General features: G+C 40.4%; 1 protein-coding gene across 9 annotated transcripts in view; it reads right to left on the bottom strand.

The window, feature by feature from the left end:
- LOC18446357 (sulfatase and phosphatidylinositolglycan class N domain-containing protein) overlaps positions 1-21,850 on the bottom strand; it is an 84,592-nt gene that overhangs the window by 60,126 nt on the left and 2,616 nt on the right. For 8 of the 9 annotated variants that reach the window (XR_016047180.1, XR_016047182.1, XR_016047181.1 and 5 more), the window contains one exon: positions 7,613-7,768. Coding sequence is in view for 2 of the 9 variants with exons in the window: in XM_020674961.2 (XP_020530620.1) it covers positions 7,613-7,768 (156 nt within the window). In the remaining 7 variants the exon portion in view is untranslated. Of the gene's footprint in view, positions 1-7,523; positions 7,769-21,850 lie in introns of all 9 variants that reach the window. The other variant, XM_020674962.2, reaches the window with a different exon arrangement.

Here is a 21,850-nt window from a genome sequence, read left to right as displayed (position 1 = left end):
TATGTGTGAGACGTGCCATTTACTTTATTGCCCATTGCCCTCGATAGATCTCTAAACTATTTGATTATTTAAAACTAAAGGCCTTTGTGTAAGGGCAAATTGGATTCACTTGAATAAAAATATGGAACTAACGACAAAATGGTAAAGCCCATCCTTTCATCCTAGTGGTTGGATGGGGATAGGTGCCTAGGGTATATTGGCCTCTCATGTGCCATTGGATAGGTGCATCAAGGGAGTTGATGATACGCAATCTTACACACTATGTATATATACTTCTTTAAGTCCTAAACCCTACCACCACAGGTAGTTTTGCTCTATCTTGCTCTATATTCATCCGATTTATTCCATTCTTCTTGCAAACTGTCTTAAATAGATTTAGTCGACTCTAAGAAGTGCATTTAAAAGTGTAAGAGCTTCCTAATTGGATTAGACACCCTTGAGATTATAAACCACTCTTATACACTATTCATTGTGACAAAATTAAGTCCCTAAAGGCTCGAATTTGTGGCCCATGCACAAGGGGTTTGAACTTCCTATATATTTGAATGCATATTTACTTACTATATTTACCGTTATTAAATGATTTATGATTGATAGAACTGAGTATGTGTGGTAAATATTGAGATTGTTCTTTAATCTTGTGGTATGAGCCTTAATGTTATGCTTTATTGTTTATATGAATTGAAATCTCATTGGATTTTCATTGATCAAATATATGGTATGTGTGTAACATGTGGTACATGATGAGGATGAAGATTGAACATGTAATTGCTATGTAATTTGGAAAGATGTGGAGTTTTCAATGCATGTAACTCAATGAGTTGTAAAGAAAAGCATATGTGCATTTGGACACTACAATGTATTTATTTGTATTTTGCGAAAGGGATTTATAAAGGGACCTATTAGAGTAGGATTTTTCAATAATCCAATATGTATATAAGCCTGAGATCTCACTATAGCTTTTGTCTGATTTTATAATGATGAGGAAAACATAATAATTGCTCACAAATACTTTCAACATTTTATTGTGAATTAATGAGAATTTTTCGAAATTTCTATTTGCTCAAAAATGAGGTTTTTCAAATTGTTTGGCTCAAATTTCACTTTAGTCCTGGCCTAGAAGTGCCACGTGGCATCCAAGTGGTCAAAGGGCTGCCACGTGGCACCCCATGCCCCACCCTAGGATCACAATCCAGCTGGGCACTGATCCCTAGGCGAGGGGACCAGTTTGCTATTTGATTGTTTGTTTTATAAGGGATTGTGTGTTATGGGGCCTTGTTATACATTGTTATATAGTGTTATGTAAGGGCCCCTTTTTATCACATGTTTTAATTAACTCACACATGGGCCATGAATGGCATGTGTGAAGTTCTAGAGCTTTGTGAGAGATAATTGAAGAGAGAGAGAGGACCTCACACTTTCACAAAAGCTTTTAGAGTTCCATTGATGAATTTGGTGATCTTGATGGTGGTTCTCATTTCTTATGTTTGAGTCCATGGTGTGCATTCATCAAGGTAAATTCCATTGAACTTTTTCCTCTTAGCATCTATAGTTGCTGGAGTTTTGCATTCACGGAAGTTTTATTGATCTTAGTAACCTCATTTGATCATCTTTTTCATCATACTTATTCATAGTGCGGCCTGTCATGACTTATAGCCCATATGCTTGAGAATCCATATCATGCATAGTATCCTTGATTATTTTGCTTCAAATCCATCAAATACTTTACTCTCAGTGTGTCACTAAATTTCCTGAACTTTCTCATCACATTTTGACTAATAAGAGTTCATAAACATTTCATAAGATTGCTTTGGTGGTTCAAAGGACCCCCGTGTGTAGTTTGGCCTTAACTCTCTTGATTTTGATCCGATTTGATTCAAACCTTTTGCATTCTGTTTTTGAATGATAATATCAATGTGTTGATATCTTAAGAAGTGATTTTAAGGTGTATAATTTCTTCCCATTTGGATTAGACACTTGTAAAATTGAACTACTTTTGCACAATCCGAAGGGACAAAATTAAGTCCTTATAGGGCCCGATTGTGTGGGCCCCGACACAAGGGATACGACACATGGCTTCCTGATCTTACTTTGGCAATCTAATTTCCCATTTAGTTGGTTTTATTCCCTGGAATTTTGTTTGGAGCAGTTATGTAGTATTTAAGCTTTGGGACATAGTTGATGTAATTTGTGCTATGAAAGTATAATTCATAAGCTAGTCTTGCTTTAAATGTAATTGCCCCATAAGGGGTTGGTAGTTAAGTTTATTTACAGAGGTTTTACAAGGCTAGAAATGGTTGCAATTGCTATTTAAAATATTGTAACTTATTCACTTGGCTTAGTTTTAAGCGAGTGGCTTGTTGAAAGTGTTTATTTTGACTTGTTTTTCAATTTGGAAATTTGCTATAAGTTTTTGTACCCACTATTAATGGGTATCAATACCGCTAAGCCAGAACTTCTCGATCATGAGGCTCTCAATGGATTACAGGTGTACCCCTGTGGGACATGATCTAACTCAATTACAGGGTCCTCTCAAAGCACATCTACACTGGCTCTTCCAAACTCAGATAATGCATTTGGAAGAGTGACTTCCCATATGAAATGAAAATGCACATGCCATGAAAAGGCCTTGTGTCAGGATACAGACTTATATTCCATAAGTTTTGACCATTTCATACATGGCGAATACTCAACAGGTACTCGGGTTCTATTTTTCTCGTTTGGATTCTCCAAGCCCTAGCCAATCGCAAATAAATGTGAGGCTAACCTATAAAATCCTGACTAGGAGGTGACCCTTACACCTCCTTGAGAAATTGTTTTCTCAACATGTAAACTCTCGATTCCTCATGCGTACTCGGGGTAAAAGAATCTGGGCCCCATTTAGCAAGGAGCCTAGATTTCAATCTCTCAATCGCTCCCACTGAATGAGAGACTACTGGAATTTAGGCCATGAAAGGCCATATTTCCAGCAAAAGTGAAGCGCAAGATGCTTCAATGGAGAAAGTCTCTCTCTATAATAATAAATCAGTCTTAAATAACCACTCTTCTACAAAAGCATAATAAAACACCAAACTACCCGTACTGACTCATAAATCTAAAAAATTCTCAAAAGCTACACACCACCCCTAACCAATATTAAATATTTCATAAATGCCCCTGTGAAGGCTAACCCATGAATATTAACTTGTGAATAATTTGAAAAAAAAATAATAATAATAAATGTTAAACAAGATGTGATGAAGAAACTTTTTGCAAGGAAGAATATCAAATAATATACTGATTCCAAGTTAAAAGAATCTAACAAGCCTAGCCTCCATGGCCTTATAAAATTCGTAAGACTTCTAGAAACAATGTTTGTAAACAATAATCTTCGTCCTAAATTTTCTGCATGGGCCCCTATTTATAATAAAGGACCTTACTTTAGAGCCTAAGAAATCGTAATTCTAACTGATATATCAATCCTACTTAAAAAAATTCATACTGGCATTTTTACCCTTGATAAAATGCATAACTACATAGGTACTCTAACTACTTTTCCAAAGAGCTCCTAAAAATCCTGAAAACTAAAAACACCCTAAAACTTAATAACCTGATAAAGAAACCCTGAAGATCCCCAAAAAAATACATCTTCGCATTTTTAATAGGAAAAATTCAAAATACAAGGCATTTGCTCTTGCATCATGATATCAGAATGACATCAGCAGGACTGCATCAATTCCCCAATTAGAAGAACAACTCGCCTCGCGTTTTGGTTGATACATTGCTTCAACCTGCAGGATCTATCGTTTGGAACACCGTCTCTAAGATCCACAGTTTTTCTACTTCAGATTTATCGTTCTAGTCCACAAGATAGTGTATATGATCCACACCTCGTGGTATGGTATCAAGCACAGAATCAATCATTTTGGCCTCAAACTCTGGCAACTAATCCCACCAATCAATTTCAATCTCTTCGTCATTCTCACCATAATAATCATATAGAACAACAATGTTAAATTTTCCCAAAATATGATAACCTGCCAGAAGTTCCACTTTACATGCATTCTCTTCCAATCTCTTTAGAACATGACAAGGCCCAACATGCCTAAATTTCAGCTTATGGTACTGGCCCCAAGGAAATCTCACCTTCGGAAGGTAGACCATAACTAAATCACCCTCATTAAATTCTTTTCGGTGCCTGTGTCACTCTGTTTGTAATGTGCTATGTTCCTCTTAAGCTTTTCTGTCAGCTCCAACTAGATGTCCCGCATGTGCTCTGCCCAAGCCTCCGCATGATCGCTAACTTGCTCTGTATCAGGAAAATTCACTAGATCCAATACCTATTTCAGGTTCCTGTCATAAACTACTTCAAATGATGATCACCCTGTGGTTCTATTTTTGCCACTATTATACGTGAATTCGGTAAGAGATAAGAATAAATCCCACTGTTGCGGTCATCCTGCTGTCAAACAACACAAAAGATTGCCCAAAATCCTATTAACTACCTCTATCTGATCATTTATTTGAGGATGGTACTTCCTGCTAAACTGCAGTTGTGTCCCCATCTTTCGCCACAAGCGTGTATCTTGATTAGAAGTGGTAGTTCTAGGAACACCGTGATGAACAACATCTCTGAGATACAGACTGGCCGCCTACGTAGCACCCAAATCGTTTAGGCGAGCTATAAAATGTGCCATCTTCGAGTAAGGATCAACTACTACGAAGATAATGTCCATTCCCTACGCTGTTGGTGGCAATCCCATCACAAAATTCATTCATCTTCCCATTACTATCTTTGTATTGGCAATGCAGTGTACAACCTGGTGTTCTGAGTCCTTTTGCGAGCTGGTACATACGGCGTCTGTCCACATATCTTGCAAAATCTCTCTTCTGTTGCAGCAAAAAATAGATGTCCCCAAGGAAATCTCACCTTCGGAAGGTAGACCATAACTAAATCACCCTCATTAAATTCTTTTTGGTGCCTGTGTCACTCTGTTTGTAATGTGCTATGTTCCTCTTAAGCTTTTCTGTCAGCTCCGACTAGATGTCCCGAATGTGCTCTGCCCAAGCCTTCGCATGATCACTAACTTGCTCTGTATCAGGAAAATTCACTAGATCCAATACCTATTTCAGGTTCCTGTCATAAACTACTTCAAATGATGATCACCCTGTGGTTCTATTTTTGCCACTATTATACGAGAATTCGGTATGAGATAAGAATAAATCCCATTGTTGCGGTCATCCTGCACAAAAGATTGTCCAAAATCCTATTAACTACCTCTAGCTGACTATTTATTTGAGGATGGTACTTCCTGCTAAACTGCAGTTGTGTCCCCATCTTTCGCCACAAGCATGTATCTTGATCAGAAGTGGTAGTTCTAGGAACACCGTGATGAACAACATCTCTGACAGACAGATTGGCTGCCTACGTAGCACCCAAATCGTTTAGGCGAGCTATAAAATGTGCCATCTTCGAGTAAGGATCAACTACGATGAAGATAATGTCCATTCCCTAGGCTGTTGGTGGCAATCCCGTCACAAAATTCATTCATCTTCCCATTACTATCTTTGTATTGGCAATGCAGTGTACAACCTGGTGTTCTGAGTCCTTTTGCGAGCTGGTATATATGGCGTCTGTCCACATATCTCGCAAAATCTCTCTTCTTGTTGCAGCCAAAAATAGATGTCCTCAACCAAAGCTAAAGTATGGTCTCAGCAAAAGTGACCTCTAACTCCATGAAATTCAGAGACTACGTTCGACCTCTAGGAACTATCTGGTATGTAGAAGCGATTTCCCCTAAAAAGAAAACCACCCTAATAATGCTTAATTGCTTCAGGGTCTTCCGGCTGTTACCGTTCAACAATTTCAGTAAAACATGGGTCAGTGGCATATTGTTGCAGGACTATTTCAAAGCCCACAATTGATGTCAACAAAACACTCAACACCGTGAATCTCCTGCTCAATGCACTTGTTACTCGATTTCTGGCTTCCAGCCTATGCTCGATCACAAAAGTGTATTCCCATTTGGCATGCCTTCTATTCAAACTTTTCAAAGGACTCAAGGACCTCAAGGGCTCATCAGAATACAATACAAACTCCCGCGGAATCAAATAGTGCTTGTATTGCCTAAGTGCCTGCACTATTGCATAGAAATCGAAATCATATGTCAAATATCATGACTTAGAATCACTTAACTTCTTACTGAAGAAAGCAATAGGGTCTATTATCTTGACTTAAAACAGGCCCAATCCCAACATCAGATGCACTAGAATCCACCTGAAAAACTGTGTCAAAATTCAGCATAGCCAAGACGAATTCCTGTGCATCTTTCCCTTGGGAAACTGGAAGCTATCATTGGCTGAACTGTGTGCATCAGTTCAAAGCCATACCAACCATATTTCTCATGGATGGGTGCACGTTATTTAACTGGAACAAAAGCGCTGCTAGATATCAACAGAGGAGGAGATGCAGCCACGGTGACTCACTTATGCAGATCCTTTCATTAGTTACTGGGATGTCCTCAGACATGCAAGGGCTACTTCGGGCAGAGAAGTCTCTAAAACCCAACTTCTGTGTACTTTTTTTATCTTCCTTTTCTCCTTTCCCGTCTCAATTTCTTTCACTGTGAAGCTCTGAGTTGCAGCCCTCAATTTTATATTAAATAGGATATCATTTGCTTACCAACATAATAAAAACAAAAAGTTAAGTCACACCACTTATAGGCATAAATAATTGTTTATTGTTTGAATACACAGTCCAAATGTTTATAGGCAATCTTTGAGAGAGGAAAAGACAAAACATTGCCCACAGGCACAGACAGTGGTACAAAGCATATATATAAGTAGATATATCCATAACAATATGAATGGTCATAAGCAAGAATCAAGTACTTATAACATTATCTGGTCGAACACCATGGACATGTCAGCAAGCTAATTAAAAAATGGAATACATAAAAGATATAATAAATCCAAGAGAATCCTCTCTCGAACTACAAGTCCTCAACTAGTTGCCTCCTATCATTAGAAAGTGTAGACATAGGCCAGATATTAGACACAGATATGAGGAGAATGATCAGCATTTCTCAATAAAAAGTAGGTAACAGACCAAGTTCAAAAGCAAAAAAGTAAAAGAACTAGAAAATTTATATCCGCAGCCATGTACTATGAAACTCGACCAGCACCCCTACCAAGCCAACTCAGGTGAGTCCTAAGTCTTACGCCCAAGTTTCTAAAGGAAGCTAAAGAAAGCCTATCATTCAGTTTGAAGGACATCATGTTTCAGCACATGCATTGAAGCAGACGTATATATAAAGCAACACATTTTTCCTCTAAATGAAATACTGTGAGGAGGGGTGGGGGGGGGGGGAGAGAGAGAGTACCATGGTATCTGGTTGTGTATCTAAGCACACACATGATGTTTAATAGATCTAATCCAAATAAAGTATTTAGATGTTTTGTAAAATAATTCTACTTTTCAGAAATACCCAAAAGATACAATATATTGATTCAAAAAGTAAAGTGGATTCAGGATACTACTTTACATGGAATTAGCACGAAATGCCCAACCAAACCCCACAAAAAGAATGACAACATAACTGAATCACATTTCAAACTTCTTGGGTCCACAAACCAGTTGCAAAGTCTTCAAATTCATGTGGATAGACCCTCCAGCTGCTGTGAGGTAAGGCACTGCAGAAGATAGGAACAATATCTGGACTCCCAAAAGCAAATGAATGGTGGCTTCGGTTAAAAACTGAGTCAAATTCAACAGGATTCGCCTTCCAACCTGCAAATACGTCTAGTGACTTCTTAGCAACAAAAGAAAAGAGACAATCTTAGCAATTAAAACAAACCTAAACCATCACCAATAAAACACGAAATACCCAGAAGTTTTGGAAAAAGCAATCAGCTTCTAAGTTAAATATCAAAAATTGGGTTTTAATAGATGTAATCAGATAATGAGACAGAAAAAGTAATATAACCCAAATATTCATGAATGAAAATCAAGCACATCCTTTCTTGTGCCAGGCGAGAAAATTTTATTAAATGAAAAAGAAGCACAAGTAAAATAAAGAAATAAAGGTAAAGAGATGTCAAGGCAGTAACTCAGTAACTAAAAAGAAAAAGTTACCAAAATTGCACAAATACAGTGAGCATCTTTTCCAGCAAAAACATAATAATATTACCACCAAATATCAGGTCATAGAATCCAACTGTTAAACCAGTACAAATGGCGTGTGAAGCAAGTTTTTGTTTGTCCTGCCTTACCTCCGGTAAAGATAAAAAATGCAGCATTGGTCAAGAAATCATATGCGCCTTAAAAAACAAGAGTTTCTAAACTTTTGGGAAGGAAAATGAATGACTTGTCAAAAAACAAGATTGAACAAAATGGCATCAAAGAATCAGAGCTCATTAAGAACTCTCAAAACTTTAATGCAAGGTAGATAAAGAGAGAATAAAAATAAAAAATAAGAACTGTAGTTATAATGTATCCCTAAACCACAAATGATATATAAGTGAAAACATTAAAGTCAATGACATCCTCCTTAGAAAAACCAAAGTGCGCTGTCAAGGATCACTTACAGGCATACGGAGGCAAAAGTATGGAGGGCAGAGTTGCCCCATATGCTAGACTATTTCAAATTATACAAGGAGAATCATGTTGGGGTTTGTGGCCTTTAAAGGCCCTGAGAGAAAAACATTTTATAGTGGATGTTCACACTCTAGTAGGGGTGATGGTTGACTGACCTTGAGGTTGGCGGTCCATGGCCCAAGGTCATGTCCAAAACACTCCCTGGACATAAGCACCATCACGGAGGTTTTCAGTGGGTCATCCCTTGTTGAGGTCGAAGAGATGCCAAGGGATTATGACAAGAGCCCGGAACCCGCCAAGATTCCCGTGTAAAGCTGCGGGCCTATGAAGGCAAGGGACAAATCCTCAACAACTACTGCACAGCATGTACACATGACAGCCGCATTCTGGGAAGCACCCGTATAAGAGGGAACCGTGAATGTGTATGAGAGTGTCCCCTTGCACTATAGTGATGTGCATGTGAATCCTTATGGATAATGGATATGACTTGCTCTTAAGGGAGGAACCTAAAATCCATACACTAGATCCATGGTTCCGCCATTTATTGGATAGCTTTGACGGGCCAATCATGAGCCCGCCCTTGTGATTGACTGTGGGTCATTCTTCATGTTGCATTAGTTTAAGAGGACAGTTATGGATCATGAATTTTAGCATAGGTGGAGTGCCCTGGATATGTTACTTTTCATGATCCATTAGTACCAATCCAATTCTAGATTTGTTTTAAATCTGTTTTGGAATTTTTTGGAAACGCAGAAATATTGTCTTCCAACTTTACTTATGCTGCTATGATTTTAAATTTTTTCAAATTTAAAAAATTGTTCATTAAAAACCCTAAAAACGAAATTTCTTGTCTCTTTAGGGCAAGGTTTTTGGAGTGGGACCCACATGGGGGAGCCAAGGGCCCAATCCCCACAAGTGAGGAGCCTACATGGGGTGGGACGTGGGGCCCACAAGGGCCATTTTTATGCCTCACATTTAAAATGACGCCCCATAAGGCTCCTATTTTGATGAGAGTTAGTTAAGGAAACCTTTATGAGAAATTTAGAAAATATATTTTGACTGTGGAATAGATCTCTCTTTGACTTTAGATTTCTAAAATAATGGGAATTTATTTCTATGTGAAATAAAAGTCCACATTTAATGGGATTATGAAATATCTAATCCATGTTTGAATAGAAGTGGATGTGGCTCAAGGACCAGAGGAATAACGGTTCTAGGGTTCCTGCCTAACCATAATGGTTGATCTAAGAAATGGATGGCTCATATTTAATTCTCTCTTCACGTCAAAATTACCTAAGATTAATCATGGTCAAATTTCTTTCCTATTGGAAGATGGAATTTTGTAGGCCATGAAGGCCTATATAAATGGGCAAACCCCCTTCATTCCGATTAAATATTCAAACAAAGACCTCTCCCTCTATCTCTCCCCCCTTCTCCCTCTCTCCACATTTTTCTCTCTCTAAATCTCTCTCTAGTCCCCTCTCTCTCCCTTAAGGTTTATGCACACCCCTAGTGAGGCAAGGCCATAGAGGCTGGCATACCACCCAGGCTAGCCTAAGAGGAGCATACGCCCAGCCTAGTTTGGTCTTGTGGTTCGAGGATGGTGCTACATTGTGGCATGCCCTAGTTTTGGGTTGAAAGGATACACGTGTTTTGGGTTGAAAAAATACTCGGTTGTTTCGATTTCATGCTCTCAGCGCGCCAGTTACGTGAGAGGGTATTGCCATAGATGCCTTCCAAATTTGGAGGACTCAAGCAGGGCCAAGGATTAGTGCACAGGGCCAAGGATTAGTGCGTCATCGGTTTGGTAATTAGGGTATCCGGTGTGCTAAGTCCTACAAGGGTGACCGTAGACAAAATTCATGTAAGTCTTTGCCAACTTTATTACCTAATTTATTTTTAGTTGAATATTCATGATTCTAATTCATATTAGAATTTCTCTTTTGAGTTATGGTTCTTGTTTGAACTAGGATTCCGAACTGGGATTCTCATTTGATCTAGATATCACGTTGCAATAGAATTCATTCTATGAAATTAAGTTTATTTTCTTAAAGGCAGTAAGAGTTAAGATACATATATTGTAGTAGGATTTATTTTCTACTTCTGCTATGAATTTTGGCATTGTAAGTACAATTACCCGGGTTGTTAATAAAAGAAAAGGAGAAAACTGTTTTGAATTTACACCCTAAGAATGATAGAGAGCCACTGCCTTCATATCCGACATTCCAATACATTCTCACCATAAAGCCATGAAGTCTAAGGAAACAACAGTTCCTTCGCCACCCCTTTACAGGCATAATAGACAATTCATTCACCCCCTGGATAAACTTCCCACCTCCATCCTTCACCCACATGCCCCCCCCTTCAACCTCTTTCAACCCTTCTCTACCCTCTGCCACCCAAAAACTTACGCATAGATAGCACCTCTTAGCCTCCACTAGCTCCCCCCCCCCCCCCTCCAACAGAACCTTCCCTTACTCCCGCAAAGTCAAAAACCTAATACCATGTCTCTTTTGTTAACTCCACTCTCCATGTCTGGCTTTTCAGTTCTCCAACGATTGAAGAACGTCTCTCTTCCTTTAGAATCTCTTACATTGGTTTCCCCCCAGCATAATGACGTTAAGGGCATTAACAAATGGCTTCAACAAGTTCTCAAGACCCCTCAACTCACTTGTAAGCTTTTTCACTACCGCAAGTATCTCATCTCTCTAAGACCTCACTTCTTGTCCTCTAGATGTCCCCAATTCAAACCTAATATTTCAAGGAGGACTATTATTCTTGAAGCATTAGAATGAGCAAATGGACGCATCTGGATCTTGATAGGAGTTCCTCTACACCTCTGGTACCAGTATGCCTTCAAAACAATTGGTGATAGCAGCGGTGAATTCGTTTTGGTGTACTGGAAATCATTTGGCACCCTCCCTTTAAGGAACATCATCTTATTGATCGCCTCAGTGTCCATCGACAACATCCCCAAACTCCTCCACCTCCACTGTAACGAATTTTCATACCACATAAGGTTTCCATTCAGGGCTCTAATTGCCATGACCGACCCAGTCCAAACCACAAAGGCTGGACCACAGTACATTGGAAGAATTCTAAACATGTTCCTAAGCCTCCTAGGTCTGGTGGTCCACAATGTACCCCGGATTATACTTCCCCTCAACCTGTTTTTGGTCCCTACCCTCAAGGCACCCTAGACCATCCTCTCTCCCAACCCTTCTCTGCTCCCATCCCAAATGATCTTCCTTAGAATCCCCGCCGCCCCCTCCCCCATTATGGCACTGGAGCCTAGGTCGTCCAATGTGTCATCCTTTCCTCGTCATCCTCGAACTCTAAACTATCTCTTTTTAATTGTCGGTCGTCGTGCCGTCCTTGCACGACAAGCCAAGTCAGTCATCAATTGCCCCCATTAATACTAGAGGCTCCTCCATACACATCCAGCACACCTCTTCGCATGCGTCGCCACCCACTCATGTTCCCTCTCACATTAACTCCCCTCCACACTCCATCCCCCCTATCCGCCACGTGTTCCTCCTCGCAGCATGTTCCTTCCTCACATCCTCCCCACCTCTCTCTCAGGCCCCCAGCCTGAGGACAACCACTGCGCAGCAGTTATCCTCTCCTCGCTCCCACCATACCTCTATAACACCTGGCAATCCTCATCATTCATCCCCTTTTATTGAGAACGGCTCCTCGAGCCCCTCCTTATCTTCCCCTTCTCTCTCACTGCCCTTCTCTCTACCCTCCCCAGTTCATTCTCACACCCTTCGCCTCCCACCATTGCATGCCCCTCCAGTTCCAGCCATGTCCGCTCATACCCATGCACCCCCCTATTTCCCCTTCCAACTCTTCCCCTCCCTCTCCGCCGCCTACACCCATCTCCCTCTCTCACCCCATCTCTGCTCCCTTCCCCCTTTCCTCTCTTCCCCTGATCCCCATCCCATTCACTCCTCCCCTCCCCTCTGTCCCAACCCATTCACCCAATCACTCTCCCTTAACTTGCTTGCTCTTCAACTCATCCCCATGTAGCGTCACTAGAAACAACGGCCAAGCTCCTACCTCGATGGATGGTACCCCCCCCCCCCCCCCCTCCCTTCTAGTTCCCTAGTTGTCCCACTCCTCCCACCCCACATTCTCCTCGACTTATGTTAACTTTCCGAGTTTCCCCCTTTCACCTAATGCCGCAACCCAAACCTCCCCTCTCTTTATCTTTTCAGAAGCCTCGCCAGACACCCCTATTCAATCCAATTCCTTTACCACCCCTCTTGCCAACTGCCCCTCCCCACTCTTTTGTCCCTCTTAATGCTCCCTCTTCCCAACAAGCAGGCGACTTCAACTCCAATATCCAATCCTCATCTACCGATCCGCAATAGCTAGCCAAGATCAACAAAGGAGAATGCAACCTGCCAGAGATGATCGATACCATGGAGCTGGCCTTTGACAGGGACTTTTAAAACCTCACTAACCACCTTAGGGAAACCGTAGGAGCAATCAGGTGACCCCCAAACATAAACCTACTGGAGGCCCCAAGGAATTAGCAAACCTGCTTTCTGGAGTGAACTACGGCACCCCTAAGAGCTCGGCCTAGCCGACCTCCCTGCTATCAGCTTTCTCAATTAGCCCTACAAAGAGGAGGTCCCACAGGAAATCCTCCTGCCACCCCAACTCCCCCGATGAAGGACCTCTGCCGGAACATTCGGGGCCTCGACAACCCTGCCGAACACATGTTGTTCGTCCTTTAGTCTCCACCCATAACCCTTTACAGAACACATTGGAGTCTCTGACTCAACCGCCGCTGAGGCCTTAGCACTCCTAAAAGGTCTCAAGAGAGTATCACAAGCAGAGCTGCTTTACCAAGGGCTCATTAGTGAATCCGACTCCAACAACTCAATTTTTTGGGCTTCACATCGGCACCAAATGCCATGGCGCCTCTACACTATTTATGAACATATTGATTTCCTTTGCAGCTCCATCTCACAGGTCAGATTCACGCACATCCCACGAGAAGCCAACTCTGAAGCAGACAGGCTTGCCAAGGAAGGAGCCGCCATGCCACAGGTACATCCCTAATGCCTTGAAATTTCGCTCTCTTATACCCCTCCTTCATTTCTCCCCTTCTCCCCTCTTCCCTCAAGGGAGAAGTATACCACAAAAAAAAGAGAGAAAAAAAGAAAGGAAAAGAAAAAGAGGAAAAAATAGAAAAAAAAAAGAATATATATATATATAGGGGACAGTTCGTCTCCCCAAACAACAGCCTCTGCCCTCCTCTCCCCCTTTTTCCCCTCCTAACAATCCCCTCTCGCATCGCTTACGTTCTTATGCTCTTCATCCCTTTTTCTGCATGCCTACACATTACCCCCTCTATCTCTTCACTTCAAGTTCTCTTCTTCTTCCATCCATGTCCTCTAGTTCCTCGTCTTCCTATAACCCTCTACTAACCACCTCTCTTCCCTCTCTATCCTGCTTTTTCTAAACTTAAGCTCATCTCTTTCCACTCTTCATCCCGTTACTCCCATCCTACTCTCCCTCGATCAAGTCCCCTCTTATCCTTTTTGCAGGGTTCCGATGGACGTCAGCCTTCTAGGACCACCATCTTCACTCATGCGATACAACTTAACCGAAAGACACTCCAAGGTGCTACAGTCTCTGGCGCGTTTACAGCTCTGACTGCCACCTCTCCGCAGCAACAATCCCTACAGCCTCTCCCCTGGCTCTTGGCCTTTTTCTTGTCTTTAAACTCTTTCTATTTCCTGGTCTCTTTTCTTACTACACTCTTGTAATCTGAGCACCCAATTTGTGGGATGCCTTCTATATTGCTTTGCTGTAACCAATACTCAATATATATAAAGCTAACCTTTTCTCAAAAAAATAAACATTATGAAAACAATCAAATATAATAAATTACCTTATAATTTATACTCTTGGTGGACATGGTTTCTAATTAGATGTTATAAAGTAAGACGGTGAAGCAAATTCAAGATTAACATAAAGAAATCACAGAACTAATGGATTGACTGAAAATAAAATTGGAAGCCAACGAGCATGGCATCAATGCCTCCCTTGAATTCAACTCAAATTATCAATTAACCAAATTCTTAATAGCTATCAAGGTTGAATCAAAACCCTAATACAACCCCTATTTTTGGACTTAATTTGGACAGCCTTAATCCTAATTCTAATGTAAATATGACTCCTAATTAGGGGGCGACAAAAACTAAACATAATATCAAAAGAACAAAGGCTACTCCATCCCTCTAAATTGATACTGCAACTTCTGATAGGTATAACTTTTCACTCTAATGTTAGAATAAATTTTGTTGCCCCTTTCAACACCAATATCTGCATGATTTTTCCTACCAAACTTGGCTAGGAAAAGGATCTACATCACTGAACATGACCTTTGAAGTTTGCTCGTGGAACCTGCCTCCATCAATCTCCCTGGTCAAAGAGAACTAACCCTCGGGTTATGTTCGCCCTAGAACTTCATCCATGCTTCTTCATCAGTTTGCATAGTCTTCCTTGGAAATCCACAAATTTATTTATCCATATATCTTTCTATTGGATCAAATATGATCATAGGAACCGCGATGGGTAGTAATCGTCGGAATGTCAAGAACATTGGACATCGCCTTGGCATCCTCCTAAGGCACTTGAACCATACTCAGCAACCTCCATATCATCATGTACCCTATGACATTGATATGGACCCAAAGCATCAAAGATAAGATTCACCCATGCCCATTTGGAATCTCAATTTCGTAAGTGTCATCACTAATCTTTTGGAGTACATGACATTGACCAATCATAATTGTTGGGACTAAAGAGAGGGATCGGGATCGGGATCGGGATCGGGATTGGGATTGGGATTGGGATAGGGAGAGCAGGATCATGAAAGGCTAAAAGATCCCTATGGTTGGGAGTATTGTTTTTTCAATGCATATTTTAGGGATCGTGATCCTAAGTGTTCGGGATCGCGATCACACCTTCAAGGGTCTTGATCCTGACCTTTCTGAAGCTTGATCCCAACCTTTTGGGGATCTTGCTCCCAACCTTAAAGAGCATATAGTTTAGGGCTACATAAAATTAATCAAATGAGGATCTCTTTATTTAGAGACAAAAAAAAAATGTAACTATGAAGTATAGTTGTATTGACAATTGTCTATAAATAAAGGAGAACATCAATTTGTTTGTTATCTTGATTCTTAAGGCAAGAATCCCCTATAGTGGGTATACCAAACAGTGGGGATCGATAACCATGAAAATGGCAATTGAGATCGCAAAATTGAAAAACTGAGATCCCTTAAAGGTCCCATCCCAGAATGCCAGAGCAAGATTCCAAAGAGGGAACACCACGAAGGTTGGGAGATGTGGTCGGCATCAATTTTGCACTTAATGTATATCTCCTAAAGCTTCTCTCACATCTACATATGAACTTTATTGAGATGCACTGCCAGTGCTTCTACAACACTGCTAACCTGCTCCAGCCTAGAAGAGGTATCAAATCAAACACCTTATTTGGTGTCTATTCATATACGAACTCATGAAGGGGACATCCCCATCAATCTGTTGACAATTCCATTTTAGGTGAACTTGGCCTGGCATGAAATTTGATCAAATGGGTTGGGAGCAAACAGTGTTCGAAAATTCGGCCACCCAACCGCCTAGGCAAAAAAATTCAAAAAACACCTAGGCACTATCTGGGCAAGGTCATTATGTTCCCTGTCTCTAGACGACCGCCTAGGCAGGTAAGATGCCGCCTAGGAGCTACTGTTTGGGCACCCGCCTAAGCAGCACCCCACGACACTTTGCGGACGGGTGGAAAACAAACCCTCGGTGAGGGTAAAAAGTAATTTTCCCCCCCAAGAAGGGGGGAAAAGGGTTTTGGGGGGTATTCTAAACCCTCAAATCAAAACCAGTGGCCTTTTGGGTGAGAAAACCTCCCCAAAACCACTCTTTTGTGAACTATCAAAAGATCGATAAATTTTTTATTTTTTCAATTTCTTCGCAAAACAAAGGCAATAGAGGAACTTTGCACCGACATTGACATGGATTTGGAGCTCTAGCAGTTGATTTTGAGAACTTTTGCCGACCCAATAGAGGAACTTTGCACCGACTTTTTGATATTTTTAAAGTATTATCATATTTGAAAGAGGGTTTTGATTTTGTTTTGCTACAATATATTATGTTGTGAATCATGTGTATTTTCTTTTACTTTTTTTTTTTCTCTTACGATATATTTATGTGTTTGTAAGTAAAAGATTGATTTTTTTGTGATTCACTGATTTTTTTTCTCATTTGGACGATGAAATTGAGCATATATCGTATTCTTTTATGAATAGTTGATTCCTTTTTTGTACAATGTGTCATGTTTTGATATTCTATTATTTTTGTTTTTCTTTATTTGATAAATAATTGATTACGTACTTATGTGATAGCTTAATGAGTTAAGTCTTAATTCTTAAAATGAAACTAAGATCTTAATGATATCACATTATATATTTTAATTCTTAAATTCTTAATTAAATGATATCTTAATGAGTAAAGTCTTATTGTAAAACTAACATAATAACATCTTAATCTTATATATTCATTTAAAACTCATATCAAGTGGGGATGGGGAGGGGGGTTCAATTTTTTTAAGGATTGTGAGGGTACCCAGTTCCTAAGCGGGCGCCTGGCCGCCACCCAAAACGTCTAGGCGCCCAAATCCGCATTTTTGAACATTAGGAGCGAATAAGAAATCCACTTGGCATGTCTTCAATTTAGATTCTTATAGACATTTAAGAATTTCAAGGCCTAAAACAAGACAAATTCCCCCCATATAAGGTGACTCCACCAACAACGAAGGGCTTGCACAATAGCATAAACTCCAAATCATAAGTGGAGTACTTGACCTTGGACTCGTTCAACTTCTCATTGAAGAAGGCGACCAACTTGCCTTCTAAGCTTAGAACAATCTCAATGCCCACAAATGAACCATCACAATACACCAGCAAAACGTTCCCAAAATCTAGAATTCCCAAAATCTCAACAAGTTTAAAACTTTCATTGGATGCCTTTGTTCACTCAAATACCCCTTTCTTCATACAATTGGTCACAGGGCAATCACATTGCTCAAATTTTCAATCAACCTCCTGTAAAAAGTAGCCGACCTATGAAACTGCTCACCTCCCTTAATGGTTTTCGGTGTAGGCCAGTCCACAATTGCTTGCACTATTACTTAATCAACCTCAACTCCTTCGGCTGAGACTAAAAACCCCAAGATCACCAAGATATCTGTCATAGAAAAGCACTTCTTCAAATTCCCAAACAGCTTCTCCATCACCTATCTCAGATGACCCAAGGGCTCAACATCAGTTGGACTATAAATAAGAACCATCTAAATACACCACAACAAATTTCCATATAAAGGGACAAAGAACCCGATTCATTACCCCTAATAAAAGTGTTCAAGGCATTGGATAATCCAAACAGCATATCCACCCACTCGCAAATCTGATGCGATTTTCCACTCATCCCTAAGGGGATCCTAATTTGATGATACTCGCCTTTTAAATCAATCTTAGAAAAAACCTTAGAGCCTGTCAACATATCCACATATCATCGAGACGAGGGATCATGAAGTGGGACTTCATTGTTATCTTGTTAAGAACCCTACTATCCAAACATATATGCCAAACACCATCTTTCTTAAGTGTCAATAGGGAAGGGATATAACAAGGAAAACTCTCACAATTTAGCCCCATATTTAATAAATCGGTGAATTGCTTTAGGCAATTCTTCATACAATTATGGGCTCACACCATAATGAGGTAAGTTAGAGATAGGAGCACTAGGGGCTACATAAATACAATATTGAATCTCTCTCATTGGGGGTAAAGCCTACTCATCAGGCACAATATCCTTAAAATCATCAGTCAATAGTTCAACAGCACGAGCTATAGAATCAAGATGAGAAGAATCTTTTGCAATTAAAGCATATATAACCCCCTACTCTTACCTCAAGAAACCGATTCTGAGAGAATAAGCTCATCCTCCACCTTCTTGAAAGTCAGGCTCATTTTCCTCTTTTAATGGTTGCAAAGTAATGTTAACCCCATTCATCAATATATATACGTATTGTGTCTCTCATTGTGTATGGCGAAGCAGTCATATCGTCATGGGTGACCCAATAATATATGTCATGCATCCATTGGTAACATATCTTAAATAAGTGACTGTGGAATTCTAGGGAAAAAAATAAAAAAAATTCTCTTTTCTTTCATTCATATAACTGATTATACACTTATAGGTGCCACAAAACAATGCTGTAAATAAGAAAATCAACTGTAAATACAACATAGGAACTTCCTTTTACTGCCAAATAAAAATGGCCAAATCCAAGGGTTGAATTCAAACTTTCACTGCGAATTCCAATACCAATAAAGTTCTTAGAAGTTATAATAAATGATGCAATAATGACTGAAAACAATCAAGGAACAGCAGGGAAGACTTACTCAACTTTGCCTAGGTTCACACACTTAGAACTTAAATACACCCCACACTTGATTACTTGATCAATGGCGCACTTTGATGACATTAGCCCTACTGAATTCTTTGAGTCAAGAAGCTCCTTAGGCAATACCTTTTTCAAATCTGAGGTTTAGAGAGCATAAGCTAGATCTAGGGTTTCTTGTAACCCTTTGGGACACTTAAGGCATGCAACAAGGCACCACCCTTTCTGCTGTCAAGGGCTTGGCGTGCCTCCCTCTATGAGCCCTAGGTGGTGTGTACCACCCCCTTAGGTCTTCTAAGGTGGTGCGTGCCACTCCCTCCAAAGAGACCAGAGAGAGATGAGAGTGAGAGAAAGGTGTGGAGGAGAGAGGAGAGAGAGAAAGGCTAAGAAATCAGGTGGTTAAAATGAGGAGGGCTACCCTCTATTTATAGCTTTCAAGGGAGTCCAAATATGCCTATCTGAATTAGAATTCCTCTTGGCCAGGGGACCCCTAGGTAATATACGAGTGAGAGAGAAATAAAGCGGAGCCATCCATCCCAAGAATCAGCCATCAAGAATCTAGAAAACCTTATCCCCTAAATCTTTAACCTACATCCACTTTTGGTCAACCTAGGACAATACCAATCAAATCTCATCTTCTTTTTTTACTAGAATTTCCTCCTCACACAAAGAGATTGTAGGAATTCAAAGTCAAAGATATTTGGTCAAATTCAAAGATTGAAATAATAATTTTCCGAGCACAAAATATTCTCTACTCCCACAAAATATGCTCACAAGATCTTTTTCGAAGATTTTCTCAAGATGTCCTTTAGCAAAACATTTGTTGTAAATAGATATAATACAATTTTGAAATATAATGGGCTGATCACCATGTCAGCATGTGGCCCTAGTGAGCCCCTTGTCCCACTCCATGTAGAACCTCACGAGTGGGAGTTGGGCCCTTGCCACCACGCCCACCCCCACCCCCACCACCACCCCCCCCCCCCCCCCCCCCCCACACACACCCACACACAAAAAACCCTTCCCAAAAAAAAAATTGTATCCCACTTAGCCCCAACCAAAACAAAAAGTACGAAAATGCATTTTTTTAGGGGTTTTAAATGCTGAAATGATTTTAAAAATTTTGAAATTTTCTAAAAACCAAATCCATTTCTTGAGCTGAAAAAATAGAAGTGGATTGGTACCAATGGGTCAAGAAAAAGTGACTGTTAGGCACTCCACCCGACCCAGTAACTGTGATCCTTGGTTATCTTCTCAAACCAACCCAACGAGACCAATGACCCATAGTCTCATGCAGGGGCTCGCAATTGGCTCACCAAAGCTAGCCAATAAATAGCGGAATCATGGTCCCAAAATGTGGATTACATGTTCCCCCCTTAAAAGAAAGTCAAACGCACATATCACTATAGTGCAAGGGGGACTCTCTATGCACATGTACATGTATCCTTTTGCAGGATTGCTTCCCAATATATAGCTATCATGTGCACATACCATGCGAAAGTTTGTTGAGGATTTTAGCCCTCACTCTCACAAGCCTACACCCACACACTGGGGACCACAAAGTTCTCCTAGCCTACAAACCATCCATGAACATCTCTCAAGCCTCAACAAGGGATGACCCTTTCAAAATCCTCAACAGTAATGGCATATACCCAAGGATAAAGGTTTTGGACATGACCAGGTTCATAGACCGCCTAATCCTAGGTCAATCAACCAACACACACACTCCCACTGAAGTATATAATCCGCTATAATTATTTTTATTTACATGCTCTCACGGGCTTTAAAGGCAAAAACCTCAACACTATCACACAAAGCAAGCTCCTCAACGTGCTTTATCAATTATTAAATTAACTAGAAAATGAGAATTCATCAGGGTATCATTACCTCTATTAAACCATGAAATCTTGTACGACTATAGATGCTTTTAACACTCCAATTGAGCTTATCCACCATCTAACGTGATACAATACTACTTCCACTATCAATTGTAATAATGCATACTTTCCCTTGGACTATACATCTATTATTGAAGGTATCAGTTTACCATCATGGTTCTTCCACCACCAAAGGAGTACATAACAATTACCTAATTACGAGGAAGTCCCTTTAATCTAGATTCAATTTTGTTGTTGCGCTTCCAGACTCTTCATCATAAACTGGCCCCTTCTCAACATCCCCTTCGTAATCATCTTCTTCTTCATATGGGGTCCAGCCTACCTCTTGGGGAAGTCAAAAGACCTATACCAGGCCCACCACAATTCAAGCACTTAGGACCCTGTTCTTGAATTTGATGGGTTTTATTTGTATCAGTGCCCTTGCCTACCTTTGCCCCATTGCAAAAACTCAAAGGCAAACTAGCAGCAAGGCCCTCGGAACTTGAAGATGATTCCCAATCAAAGGAGCAATTGGAACAATTCCTCTCCAATTTCATCTCCACCTTAGGCTTCATCGATGTTGAAATTTCAAAATCAGCTCATCTTGGATCTGAATTTTCAGCCCACTAATGTACTATGTCACAAGTTGATCATCATCATCATGAATCTCATTACAGCTCATCAACAAGAAGAAGTCATCTATATATTCTTGAATGCTTTTATTTTTTTGTCACAGACTCACAGGTGGTGAAATTTCTGATACAACTCTAGAAAACAATCAGACGGGACAAACTTGTCTTTCATCCACGATTTCATCTCTCGCCAAGTCATACTTTCTCCTCCTTTCCAACACGACTTGCCTGTAACTGTTGCCATCAGATTAGAGGATGCCCTTCAACC

Source organism: Amborella trichopoda, chromosome 13 (genome assembly GCF_054954075.1).
Source record: "Amborella trichopoda isolate Santa Cruz 75 chromosome 13, AtrichopodaSantaCruz75HAP2 v2.0, whole genome shotgun sequence".
Classification (NCBI taxonomy): Eukaryota; Viridiplantae; Streptophyta; class Magnoliopsida; order Amborellales; family Amborellaceae; genus Amborella; species Amborella trichopoda.
This window is presented reverse-complemented; position numbering and strand designations above follow the sequence as displayed.